This window comes from Entelurus aequoreus, linkage group LG03 (genome assembly GCF_033978785.1).
Source record: "Entelurus aequoreus isolate RoL-2023_Sb linkage group LG03, RoL_Eaeq_v1.1, whole genome shotgun sequence".
NCBI classification, from domain to species: domain Eukaryota; kingdom Metazoa; phylum Chordata; class Actinopteri; order Syngnathiformes; family Syngnathidae; genus Entelurus; species Entelurus aequoreus.
Genome location: NC_084733.1, coordinates 66029967 through 66043760, shown reverse-complemented (window position 1 = coordinate 66043760; position 13794 = coordinate 66029967). Strand labels below are relative to the sequence as shown.

At 42.9% G+C, this 13794-nt stretch overlaps 1 protein-coding gene across 1 annotated transcript in view; it reads left to right on the top strand.

The window, feature by feature from the left end:
• The window catches only part of LOC133646762 (HEAT repeat-containing protein 5A-like), a 30203-nt gene that overhangs the window by 14482 nt on the left and 1927 nt on the right, over positions 1-13794 (top strand). The window contains exons 14-31 of the mRNA XM_062042506.1: positions 3155-3299; positions 3359-3799; positions 3870-4048; positions 4118-4186; positions 4246-4425; positions 4482-4668; positions 5992-6096; positions 7610-7744; positions 7812-7939; positions 7996-8143; positions 8207-8380; positions 8439-8540; positions 8609-8695; positions 8774-8983; positions 9308-9453; positions 13235-13342; positions 13413-13515; positions 13591-13744. Of these exons, the coding sequence (XP_061898490.1) occupies positions 3155-3299; positions 3359-3799; positions 3870-4048; positions 4118-4186; positions 4246-4425; positions 4482-4668; positions 5992-6096; positions 7610-7744; positions 7812-7939; positions 7996-8143; positions 8207-8380; positions 8439-8540; positions 8609-8695; positions 8774-8983; positions 9308-9453; positions 13235-13342; positions 13413-13515; positions 13591-13744 (2801 nt within the window). The remainder of the gene's footprint in view (positions 1-3154; positions 3300-3358; positions 3800-3869; positions 4049-4117; positions 4187-4245; positions 4426-4481; positions 4669-5991; positions 6097-7609; positions 7745-7811; positions 7940-7995; positions 8144-8206; positions 8381-8438; positions 8541-8608; positions 8696-8773; positions 8984-9307; positions 9454-13234; positions 13343-13412; positions 13516-13590; positions 13745-13794) is intronic.

The window sequence follows — 13794 nt, the reverse complement described above, 5'->3', positions numbered from 1 at the left end:
TTCTAAACAATTTAAATAATAAAATATTTGGAGGAAGTTGCATTTCTTTAAACTATTACAATAATAAAATAAAGGAATCTGCATTTTTTTAAACTATTAAAATAATAAAATAAATAAAGGAAGCTGCCGTTTTAAAATAATCAAATAAATAAAGGAAGTTGCATTTTTTTAACTATTAAAATATTAAAGGAAGTTGCATTTTTTTGAACTATTAAAATAATAAGATATTTAAAGGAAGTTGCATTTTTCAAACTATTAGATTAAAATAAATAAAGGAAGTTGCATTTTTTAAACTATTAAAATAATAAAATAAATAAAAGAAGTTGCATTTATTTAACTATTAAAATAATAAAATAAAGGTAGTTGCATTTTTAGCCATTAAAATAATAAAATATTTAAAGGAAGTTGCATTTTTTTAACTATTAAAATAATAAAATAAAGGAAGCTGCATTTTATAACTATTAATAAAGTAAATAAAGGAACTTGCTTTTTTTTTAACTATTAAAATAATAAAATATTTAAAGGAAGTTGCTTTTTTTTTTGACTATTGAAATAATAAAATAAAGGAAGTTGCATTTTTTGACTATTAGAATAATACAATCTTTAAAGGAAGTTGCATTTTTTAAACTATTAAAGTAATAAAATAAAAGAAGCTTCATTTTTTTTAACAATTAATATAATAAAATGAATAAAGCAAGTTGCATTTTTTTTACCTATTAATATAATAAAATATATAAAGGATGCTGCATTTTAAACTACTAAAATAAAATAATAAAGGAAGTTGCATTTTTTTAACTATTAAAGTAATAAAATATTTAAAGGAAATTGCATTTTTTAAACTATTAGAATAATAAAATAAAGGAAGGTGCATTTTTTTAATTATTAAAATAATAAAATATAGAAAGCTGCATTTTTTTAAACTATTAAAATAATAAAATAAATAAAGGAAGCTGCATTTTTTTATGCTATTAAAATAATTAAATATTTAAAGGAAGGTGTGTGTTTTTAACTATTAAAATAATAAGATAAATAAAGGAAGCTGCATTTTTTTAACTATTCAAATAATAAAATAAACAAAGGAAGTTGCATTTTTTAACTATTAAAATTATAAAATAAAGAAAGTTGCATTTTTTAACTATTTAAATATTTAAAAGACGTTGCATTTTTTAAACTATTAAAATAAAATAATTAAAGGAAGTTGCATTTTTTAACTATTAAAATAATAAAATATTTAAAGGAAGTTGCGTTTTTTTTTTTAAAACTTTTTCAAATAATAGAATATCTAAAGGGTGTTGCATTTTTTGAACTATTAAAATAATAAAATATTGAAAGGAAGTTGCATTTTTGAACGACTAAAATAATAAAATGAATAAAGGAAGTTGCCTTTTTTAACTATTAAAATAATAAAATAAATAAAGGAAGCTGCATTTTTTAACTTTCAAAATAATAAAATAAATAAAGGAAGTTGCATTTTTTTATACTATTAAAATAATAAAATATATAAAGAAAGTTGGGTTTTTTAACTATTAAAATAATAAAATAAATATAGGAAGCTGCATTTTTTAAAACTCCTAAAATAATAAAATAAACAAAGGAAGTTGTATTTTTTTAACTATTAAAATAATAAAATATTTAAAACACTTTGCGTTTTTTGAACTATTCAATCCAATCCAATCCACTTTATTTATATAGCACATTTAAACAACAAAAATTTTTCCAAAGTGCTACACAACAATATTAAAAACAATATTAAAAACAATATTCAAATATTATCCTTAGCTCCACCAATGACTGAATAAAAACAAAAAATAAATAGATATAAAACCAATATAAAAACAATATAAAAATAAATATGATTAAAAACGATTTTAAAGGGTAAAACCAATTAAACCATTAAATAGAAATCAAAATTTATAAAAAAAACACAGAGGACAGAGGACCACACAACTCACGTAGTGAGTTCTGTGGGAGCAGTTTGAACGTGGAGGAGCAGAGTGTTCCAGAGCTTAGGGCCGACCACAGAGAAGGCCCTGTCTCCCCTGGATTTAAGTCTGGTCTTGAGCACCACGAGCTGAAGCTGGCTCTCGGACCTCAGAGCGTGCGCAGGAGTGTAAATTTGGATGAGGTCCGAGATATACTGAGGGGCCAGTCCATGTAAAGCTTTAAAAACAAACAGCAAGGTTTTAAAATAAAACTAATATTAAAATAATAAAATAAATATAGGAAGCTGCATTTTTCAAAACTACTAAAATAATAAAATAAACAAAGGAAGTTGCATTTTTTAACTATTAAAATAATAAAATATTTAAAAGACGTTGCGTTTTTTAAACTATTCAAATAAAATAAATAAAAGAAGTTGCTTTTCTTAATTATTAAAATAATAAAATAAAGGAAGTTGCATTTTAACTATTTAAAAAATTTAAAGGAAGTTGCATTTTTTTAACTATTAAAATAATAAAATAAATGAAGGAAGTTGCATTTTTAAACTATTAAAATGATAAAATAAATAAAGGAAGCTGCATTTTTAAACTATTAAAATAATAAAATAAATAAAGGAAGTTGCATTTTTTTATACTATTAAAATAATAAAATATTTAAAGGAAGTTGTGTTTTTTTAACTATTAATTAAATAAATAAAGGAAGCTGCAATTTTTTAAACTATTAAAATAATAAAATAAACAAAGGAAGTTGCATTTTTTTTAACTATTAAAATAATACAATATTTAAAAGACGTTGCGTTTTTTAAACTATTCAAACAAAATAAATAAAGGCAGTTGCTTTTTTTAAACTATTAAAATAGTAAAATAAAGGAAGTTGCATTTTAACTATTAAAATAATAAAATATTTAAAGGAAGTTGCTTTTTTTTAACTATTAAAATAAATAAATTAAGCTGCAATTTCTACTCCCACTGATTTGTGGTCATGACACAACGCTAACACTCATTATGTGTGAAAGAATGCACTCAATCCTCTGATCACTGCCACACACTTAGTCCTGTGTGTATGTGAGTGTATTTCTCTCCTGGTGGGACCATGAAAATGTAGACCCCACTACTCCAAATGGTCCTGTGGAGGTCTTCTCTCCAGACTGGAGTGTGTGAAGTGTCGGTCCCCACGAGGACAGTCTGACGTGCGTGTGTGTGTCCCGTGTCAGGCCAACCTGTGCAGCTCCCGTGTGAGTCTGCGGCGGGCGGTGGTGTCCTGTCTGAGGCAGCTGGTCCAGCGAGAGGCGCTGCAGGTGTGTGAGCTGGCTGTGACGCAGGTGAAAGAACTGCAGAGACCAAGCAACACACACCTGGGTGAGACACACACACACAATCCTTGTTTCCCGCAGCGTCAGCATGGTGTGTCCCTGCAGATGTCACCATCAAGGAGGTGGGCCTGGAAGGGGCGCTCGTCTCTCTGCTGGACCAGGAGTCGGATCCAGTGCTCCAGAGGGACATCCGGGAGACTCTGGTCCACATGATGGCATCCAGTGCCACCAGCGGCCGGCTGGCACACTGGCTCAAGCTCTGCAAAGACGTCCTGTCAGCGTCCAACAACTCGTGCACTCATGCAGACCGGGGCACTTTGTCCGGGGCGGACGGAGACGAGGAGGAGGTGGACAACGTCCAAGACGACGACTCGTCCGTCTTCAGTGCCCGACCAGAGTCTGCCGGCCCTTTCAAGGCGCTGCGCTGGTCCACGCGCCGCTTCGCCATGGAGTGTGTGTGTCGCATCGTGGCGCAGTGCCAGAAGGACGATCCCGCCCACTTTGACTTGGCGCTGGCTCAGGCACGCCGCGCCAACGCATCCACGGGTAGGACTGCCGCCTCGTTGGCGTGGTCTGGTCTGTGGACTCTCTTCACCACGCCTCTTTGTCCCCTCAGACTTCCTGGTCCTTCACCTGGGAGATCTGGTCCGCATGGCGTTCATGGCGGCGACAGACCACAGTGACCAGCTACGACTGGCGGGCCTGCACACCCTGCTGGTCATCATCCAACAGTTCTCGGCCATCGCGGAACCCGAGTTCCCCGGTCACGTGATCCTAGAGCAGTACCAGGCCAACGTAAGTAGCGTGCGGGACCGGGGGGCTATGTGACAAAGGGAACTAATGCAGGTGTGTGTGTGTGTGTAGGTGGGAGCTGCTCTCAGACCGGCCTTTGGTCCTGACGCACCTCCTGATGTCACAGCCAAGGCCTGTCAGGTGATCACCAACCTGCCCAGCAGCTAGGCTTTCCGTGCCTGACCTTTGACCCGCTGCAGGTCTGCAGCACCTGGATAGCGAGCGGTGTGGTCAGCGACCACCGTGACCTCAGGCGCGTCCACCAGCTCCTGGCCAGCTCCTTGGCCAAGGTCCAGACCGGCAGCGACCTGTGCAGTCAGGTGTACAATGAGGCCACCGTTACCATGGAAACCCTGGCTGTCCTCAAGGCCTGGGCACAGGTGATGCCACGTCATGTCTTTTGGATTGTGCCGTGCCTGACCTGTGCTCCTGTCAGGTCTACATCGTGGCCGTCCGCAGGAGTGGACGGGAGACGGGCCCGGGTAGGACCGACTCCGAGTCCGGAGGGCCGAGCCTACTGGCACTGGTCCAAGCCGACCTGGCCAAGTTGAGCCGCCTGTGGTTGGCGGCGCTGCAGGACTGCAGTGCCTTGATGCTCCCGCGGGACCACGTGTCTGATACAGGTCGGACGCTTTCCACTGCACGCACTTTGAATTGTCCCCATTCCATATTTTTTTGGCCCCAGATTCCACAGGTTTGCAAGTCAAATGTGTGATATAATGTACGATACGAGCAGTCCTACAGCGCATATACTTGTGTGTGTGATATCATGTGTGAAAAAGGTAGTCCTGCAACGCATTTACTTGTGTGATATCATGTACGATACAAGCAGTCCTGCAGCGTGTTTACTTGTGTGATATCATGTGCGATACAAGCAGTCCTGCAGAGTGTTTACATGTGTGTGATATCAAGTGCGATACAAGCAGTCCTGCAGCCTGTTTACGTGTGTGATATCATGTGCGATACAAATAGTCTTACGGCACCTTACTTGTGTGTGATATCATGTGCGATACAAGCAGTACTGCAGCGTGTTTAATTTGTGAGTAATATCATCGACAATACAAGCAGTCCTGCAGAGTGTTTACTTGTGTGTGATATGTGCGATTCAAGCAGTCCTGCAGCGTGTTTACTTGTGTGTGATATCATGTACGATACAAGCAGTCCTGCAGTGTGTTTACTTGTGTGAGATCATGTGCGATGCAAGCAGTCTTGGAGAGTGTTTGTGTGTGATATCATGTGCGATACAAGAAGATCTGCAGCATGTTTACTTGTGTGGGATATCGTGTGCCATACAAGCAGTCCTGCAGCGTCTTACATGTGTATGATATCATGTGCGATACAAGCACAGTATTTACTTCTGCAAAGCTAGACAGCCAGTAAACATCTAAATTACCTCCAATAAGCACACAATTTCTTCTATTGTACAAAAGTAATTTACAATAGGTAAACGTGCTAAGCTATCAACTATATAGTCATATAGTTTGTAAATGTATGTATATACAGTATATATATATTATTTATGTATTATAGATTTAGGATATACAGGATGTAGTGCGTGATATCATGTGTCATATACAATATAGATGTAGTGAGTGTTATGTACAGTATAGATGTAGTGAGTGATATGATGTACAGTATAGGTCTAGTGAATGATATCACACAGTATAGATGTAGTGAGTGATATCACAAACGGGTATAGATGTAGTGAGTGATATGTATGTCACATGTAATTGTGTATCAGCAGGAGGTTCCTTCTACTCTTCACAAACAGTATAAATGTAGTGAGTGATATCACATACAGTATAAATGTAGTGAGTGATATCATGTACAGTATAGATGTAGTGAGTGATATCATGTACAGTATAGGTGTAGTGAGTGATATCACAAATAGTATAGATGTAGTGAGTGATATCATGTATATGTCACATGTAATTGTGTATCAGCAGGAGGTTCCTTCTACTCTTCACAAACAGCCAACCAGACCAGGACTCACTTCTCCTCCTCATGGGCTACCATCTTGCACGCCACCTCACTCTGGCTCCAAAGCACAGGTCAGCTCTTGCCCCTCATCATCCTCCTTTGTCTCCTCCTCATCATCCTCCATCTTCTCCTCTTTTGTCTCCTCCATCTTCTCCTCCCATACTCCTCCTACTTGTTATTGGCCTTCCAATCCTCCTTCCTCTTCTTCTCCCATCCTCCTCCTCCTTCTTCTTCTTCTCCCATCCTCCTCTTTTTTCTTCTTCGCCACCCCATCCTCCTTCTTCTACTCCCATCCTCCTCCTCCTTCTCCTCCCATTCTCCTCCTTCTCATTTTTCTTCTCCTCCCATCGTCCTCCTCTTCCTTTTTCTCCTTTTTCTTCTACTCCCCGTCATCATCCTCCTCCTTCTTCTTCTCCTCCCACATCCTCCTCCCTATCATCCTATTTTTCCTCCTTCTTCTCCTCCTCATCGTCCTCTTCTTCTTCTCCTCCCCATCATCCTCCTCCTTTTCCTTCTTCTCCTCCTCCCATCTTCCTTCTTCTTCTCCGCCTCCTACCTTCCTCCTCCTTCTTCTCCTCCCATCCTCCTCCTTCTTCTTCTTCTCCCATCCTCCTCCTCTTTCTTCTCCTCCTCCATCCTTGTCCTTTTTCTCCTCCCCATCCTCATCCTTCTCCTCCCATCCCCCTCCTTCTTTTCCTCCCATCCTCTTCCTCCTCTTTCTTCTCTTCCCCATCCTCCCCCTTATTATTCTCCTCCTATCCTCCTTATTCACCACCCATCCCCCTCCTCCTCTTCCTCCTCCTTCTTCTCCTCCTCCCATCCTCCTTCTCCTCCCATCCTCCTCCTTCTCTTTCTTCTCCTCCTCCATCCTTCTCCTTTTTCTCCTCCCCATCCTCATCCTTCTCCTCCCATCCCCCTCCTTCTTTTCCTCCCATCCTCTTCCTCCTCTTTCTCTTTCTTCTCCTCCCCATCCTCCCCCTTATTATTCTCCTCCTATCCTCCTTCTTATTCGCCACCCATCCCCCTCCTCCTCCTCCTTCTTCTTCTCCTCCCATCCTCCTCCTCCTTCTTCCTCTTCTTCTCTACCCATCCCCTCCTCGTCCTCCCTCTTCTTCTCCTCCCATCCTCTTCCTCCTCCTTCTTCCTCTTCTCCACCCCATCCTCCTCTTTCTTCCTCTTCTCCACCCCATCCTCCTTCTCGTCCCTCTCCTTCTTTTCCTCCTCCCATCATCTTCCTCCTCCCCATCCTCCTCCTCCTTCCTCTTCTTCTCCAACCCATCCTCCTTCTTCTCCCCCTCCTTCTTTTCTCCTCACATCCTCCTTCTTCTTCTCCTCCCATCCTCCCCCTTCTCTTTCTTCTCCTCCTCCCACTCCTACTTCTTCTCCTCCCACCCTCCTCTTTCTCCTTCTTCTTTTCCTCCCCATCCTCCTCCTCCCATTATTCTCCTTTTTCTTCTCCACCCCATCCTCCTCCTCCTTCTTCTTCTCCTCTTTCCATCCTCCTCCCCCTGCTGCTCCTTGTCCTCATGCTCCTTGTCTTCCTCCATAGGGACAAGTATTACATGCGTGTCCGGTGTGTTCCAGGTTTCGTGATTTCTGACGACGGCCCCGCTAACCTGTCCAGACCGGTCACGCCTACCTCCATGGGCCACAGCGGCTCGTTGGGCAGGGCCAAGAGTGCGGAGGACATCAACGTGGAGCGCCTGCACCTCATCCTAGGTAAACGTGCCAGGACTTTGACGGGATCCTTTGTTGTCCCTGCTCACGTCGCCTGTGTGTGTGTCAGGTCTCAGCGTGCACTTCCTGTGTTCTCCTCACTCCGAGGAGCAGACAGAGAACATCGCTTCCTGTCTGCAAGGGCTGCAGACGCTGCTGGACGTCCCCTGGACTCGAGCCACGGTGGCCAGAGACCAGGTAGGACACACCTTCATCCACACACAAGAACCTGCTCTCAGTTGGACTTTGTGTAGGTTCTGAGCGTGGAGCTGCTCGGCGTGCTCCATAGGCTGATGGTCACCAGAGAGTCGGTGGCCATCCAGGCGGCCATGTTGGACTTGCTGAGTCAGATCGTGACGTCCACTCAGGAGCACATCAGAGAAAAGCGACACAGTGCAGAAGGTGAGACCTCCTCCATTGGTGTGTCCTTCTAGAAGACCTCATTCAGACAGTCTTGCTCCTCAGTGGATGACGGCGCTTCCGAGAAGGAGACCGTGCCAGAGTTTGGGGAGGGGAGGGACACGGGCGGTCTGATACCCGGACGCTCGCTGGTCTTCGGAGCGTTGGAGATCTGCCTCTGCGTGCTGGTCCGCAAGCTCCCGAGACTCAGTCCCAAACTGTCCGGAAGCCGACCGACAGGTGAGGCACGCCGCTTCTCACCTGTGAACCGTGACAGGATCTGTGAAGGTGTGTCCAGGTCCTGCCGGTACCCCGTGGAGTCTGGATGACGGCGATTGTCACCTGCTGGCGTCTGCCGTGTGTGTCCTGTCTCAGCTGCCGTCCATCTGCTCGCCAGAAGGTGACTACTATGCTGATGATGTCACCGTGCTGACCAGACAATCAAACGCTCTGATGCTTGTCCTGCAGGAAGTGTGTCCATCCTGCCGACCGTCCTCTACCTGCTGCTGGGAGTCCTGCGGGAGTTAGCGCTCCCACCCGCTGGCACGCGCTCCGGTAACAGCCACAGACCCCTTAAGGTGTCCGTCCGACCTGACCCGACCTGTCATGACCTGTAACCATGTCTTCTGCTAGCAGTCCACAGTACAGAAGCACACTTGTGCCCTTTGCCTGAGACCCTGGAGTTGGGCTCAAGGAGCGGACCCTGGCAAGTGGTCCGGGCGCTTCTGCAAGCACTGAAGACGGTGTTGACATCCTCCATGAGTCGCCAGGAGAAGAGCGGCGGGGCTTGGAAAGTGATGCTGCGCTCGGCTCTCAGCACCCTCCTAGACCTGTGGAACACTGGTACACACTCCAGGAGTCATCCAGGAAGACTGGGACTCCATTTGAGTCTTATTTGCATTGCAGTTGCACCTCCAAGACCTTAGATGGCAGTAGCTTTTTTTCATGAAGCTGAATGTGTTATGTTGCACCCTACAAAGTTGTTATACTGTAAGTATTGTGCTTATTAGACAGCCGCTGTTTGATTGTAACATCTGAGATGTAGTTTTCAGGTGTTGAAATCGTCATGTAAATTCACTAATGCTAATAGTAGCCTGTCTATGGCAAATGCTATGTAAATTAGCATCAAGCTAGCAATGAGTGTGTGTGTGTGTGTGTTGCATTCAGGGTCTAGCGGTGTGGATGGTGTCATCCTGCTCACAGCTCTGACTGTCTTCCTGCTGTCAGCTGGTCCAAGTGTTTGTGTGGTGCAGCCCCTGCACGCGCTCACTCTGCAACGCTTCTCCAGCAGCATGGACGCCAAGGACCCGGGGGTCAGTGACCGTGTGTGCACCCAACACCACCCAAGACCACCACCTGCAGCTCCTCCATCAAAACAAGATCTCAAAGGAATCAGCTGACAAGCCAGCTGTGTGCCGGGCTATTGATAGCCTCGGTCTCTGGGCCAGCAAGGCTAGCAAGGGACTCTGGGGACTGCTTGGTCTGTGACCCGGCTGAGGCATAGTCCTTTCTAAAAAACACAATTATCAGGCTGTAAAAGTTTCACAACACCTGATCTAGTCTTTGGCGACACTTAGTTGTTCAAGTCAACATTGCAAAGCCACGGGTCCTGTACTTGATCCCTATTGAACCTTCTCTCACAGGCACACTTCCACTTAAAACACTAGATCACATGGCCTGCACTGAGTTAGTAGATCACATGGCCTGCGCTAAGTTAGTAGATCACGTGACCTGTGTCTAGTTAGTAGATCACATGACCTACACTGAGTTAGTAGATCACATTACCTGTATTGAGTTAGTAGGACACATGACCTATGTTTAGTTAGTAGATCACATGGCCTGCACTGAGTTAGTAGATCACGTGGCCTGCATTGAGTTAGTAGATCACATGGCCTGCGCTGAGTTAGTAGATCACATGGCCTGCGCTGAGTTAGTAGATCACGTGACCTGTGTCGAGTTAGTAGATCACATGACCTACACTGAGTTAGTAGATCACATGACCTACACTGAGTTAGTAGATCACATTACCTGTATTGAGTTAGTAGGACACCTGGCCTAAGTTTAGTTAGTAGATCACATGGCCTGCACTAAGTTAGTAGATCACATTACCTGTGTCGAGTTAGTAGATCACATGACCTGCACTGAGTTAGTACATCACATGGCCTGCACTGAGTTAGTAGATCACATGGCCTGCACTAAGTTAGTAGATCACATGGCCTACACTGAGTTAGTAGATCACATTACCTGTATTGAGTTAGTAGGTCACATGGCCTATGTTTAGTTAGTAGATCATACGGCCTGCGCTAAGTTAGTAGATCACATTACCTGTGTCGAGTTAGTAGATCACATGACCTGCACTGAGTTAGTAGATCACATGACCTGGACTGAGTTAGTAGATCACATGACCTGCACTAAGTTAGTAGATCACATGGCCTGTGTTGAGTTAGTAGATCACATTGCCTGTGTCGAGTTACCTAATCACATGACCTGCACCGAGTTAGTAGATCACGTTGCCTGTGTCGAGTTACTTGATCACATGACCTGCACCGAGTTGGTACAAACCCCGTTTCCATATGAGTTGGGAAATTGTGTTAGATGTAAACATAAACGGAATACAATGATTTGCAAATCCTTTTTGACCCATATTCAATTGAATGCACTACAAAGACAAGATATTTTATGTTCAAACTCATAAACTTTTTTTTTTTTTTGCAAATAATAATTAACTTAGAATTTCATGGCTGCAACACGTGCCAAAGTAGTTGGGGAAGGGCATGTTCACCACTGTGTTACATGGCCTTTCCTTTTAACAACACTCAGTAAACGTTTGGGAACTGAGGAGACACATTTTTGAAGCTTCTCAGGTGGAATTCTTTCCCATTCTTGCTTCTTTCCCATTCTTGCTTGATGTACAGCTTAAGTTGTTCAACAGTCCTGGGGTCTCCGTTGTATTTTAGGCTTCATAACGTGCCACACATTTTCAATGTGAGACAGGTCTGGACTACAGGCAGGCCAGTCTAGTACCCGCACTCTTTTACTATGAAGCCACGTTGATGTAACACGTGGCTTGGCATTGTCTTGCTGAAATAAGCAGGGGCGTCCATGGTTACGTTGCTTGGATGGCAACATATGTTGCTCCAAAACCTGTGTGAACCTTTCAGCATTAATGGTGCCTTCACAGATGTGTAAGTTACCCATGTCTTGGGCACTAATACACCCCCATACCATCACAGATGCTGGCTTTTCAACTTTGCGCCTATAACAATCCGGATGGTTCTTTTCTTCTTTGGTCCGGAGGACACGACGTCCACAGTTTCCAAAAACAATTTGAAATGTGGACTCGTCAGACCACAGAACACTTTTCCACTTTGTATCAGTCCATCTTAGATGAGCTCAGGCCCAGCGAAGCCGACGGTGTTTCTGGGTGTTGTTGATAAACGGTTTTCGCCTTGCATAGGAGAGTTTTAACTTGCACTTACAGATGTAGCGACCAACTGTAGTTACTGACAGTGGGTTTCTAAAGTGTTCCTGAGCCCATGTGGTGATATCCTTTACACACTGATGTCGCTTGTTGATGCAGTACAGCCTGAGGGATTGAAGGTCACGGGTTTAGCTGCTTACGTGCAGTGATTTCTCCAGATTCTCTGAACCCTTTGATGATATTACGGACCGTAGATGGTGAAATCCCTAAATTCCTTGCAATAGCTGGTTGAGAAAGGTTTTTCTTAAACTGTTCAACAATTTGCTCACGCATTTGTTGACAAAGTGGTGACCCTCGCCCCATCCTTGTTTGTGAATGACTGAGCATTTCATGGAATCTACTTTTATACCCAATCATGGCACCCACATGTTCCCAATTGGCCTGTTCACCTGTGGGATGTTCCAAATAAGTGTTTGATGAGCATTCCTCAACTTTATCATTATTTATTGCCACCTTTCCCAACTTCTTTGTCACGTGTTGCTGGCATCAAATTCTAAAGTTAATGATTATTTGCACACACAAAAAAGTTTATCAGTTTGAACATCAAATATGTTGTCTTTGTAGCATATTCAACTGAATATGGGTTGAAAATGATTTGCAAATCATTGTATTCCGTTTATATTTACATCTAACACAATTTCCCAAATCATATGGAAACAGGGTTTGTAGATCACATGACCTGCACTGAGTTAGTATATCACATGACCTGTATTGAGTTAGTAGGTCACATGACCTACGTTTAGTTAGTAGATCACATGGCCTGTGTTGAGTTAGTTGATTACATGACCTGCACCGAGTTAGATCACATGGCCTGTGTCGAGTTAGTTGATCACATGACCTGCATTGAGTTAGTGGATCACATGGCCTGCACTAAGTTAAAACGGTAGATAAGTATTTTGACAAATACACACAAAATATTAGTACAAATGCACATATTTGTACAAAATACACACAATATTTGTACAAATACACACGGTATATGTATACAAACAATGTTAGTACAAATACACAGGGTATATGTTACTACAAATACACACAATATATACATAGTATTTGGTGGTAGTAGGTGTGGTGTGAGCAGAGTGTAGCACCATGAAAGTCTGATGTTCTTCAGGTATATGTTAGTACAAATACACACAATATTAGTACAAATACACACAATATGTGTAAAAATACATGCGGTATATGTTAGTACAAATACACACAAAATGTGTACAATTACACACAATATGTGTACAAATCCACATATGTTAGTACAAATACACACGGTATACGTTAGTACAAATACACACGTTTTGTGTACAAATACACACAATATTAGAAAGTACACACAATATTAGTACAAATACACATTGTGTACAAATACACACCATGTGTACAAATGCACACACTATTAGTACAAGTACACAGGGTATATGTTAGTATCAAAACACAATGTGTGTACAAATACACAAAAAACGTGTACAAATACACAAAATTAATACAAATACACACAATATGAGTAAAAATAAACAATATTAGTACAAATACACACATTGTTAGTACAAATATCCAAAGTATGTGTACAAATACACACAAAATGTGTAGCATCATGAAAGTCTGATGTTCTTCAGGAGGCCACTCGATGTTTCCAGCTGCTGGCGTCACTGTTTGGGGCCCCACAGGAGCAGAGTGTCCCTTACATCCGGGCCCTTGGACCTGGACTGCTGCGGTTTCTGCAGGTACACCACCTCACTGGCCCCTCAGTCAGGACCAGAGTTTGACTGACCGCTCTTCTCGCTTGCTGGCCAGAAGGTGGAGGGGCGGCGACCTGGGTGCCCAGAAGATCTGCAGGTGGTTCTGGAGGGCCTGAGAGCCATGGAGGTTCTGGTGCAGGCGGCCCAAGTGTCCCAGCGTAAGTGGGACCGCATGATCTCAAAGAAGCAGTCGTGGGCTTTTCGGTCCTAACGTGTCTCTGGGTGACCTTCAGGTCCCCCGCTGGTGGCCATTTTGTTTCCTCTACTCATCTCCTTCCTGCTGGATGAGAATGCGCTGTGTTCCGCTGACGCAGCGTCTCGCTCGCTACACCGTGCGGCGCTAAAGGACCTAATGCGCCTTGGACCCCAGCACTCGGACGTCTTCAGGTAAAACTGGATTAGTGTGAATGCTGACGAGACAGAAATGCTAACAGTTA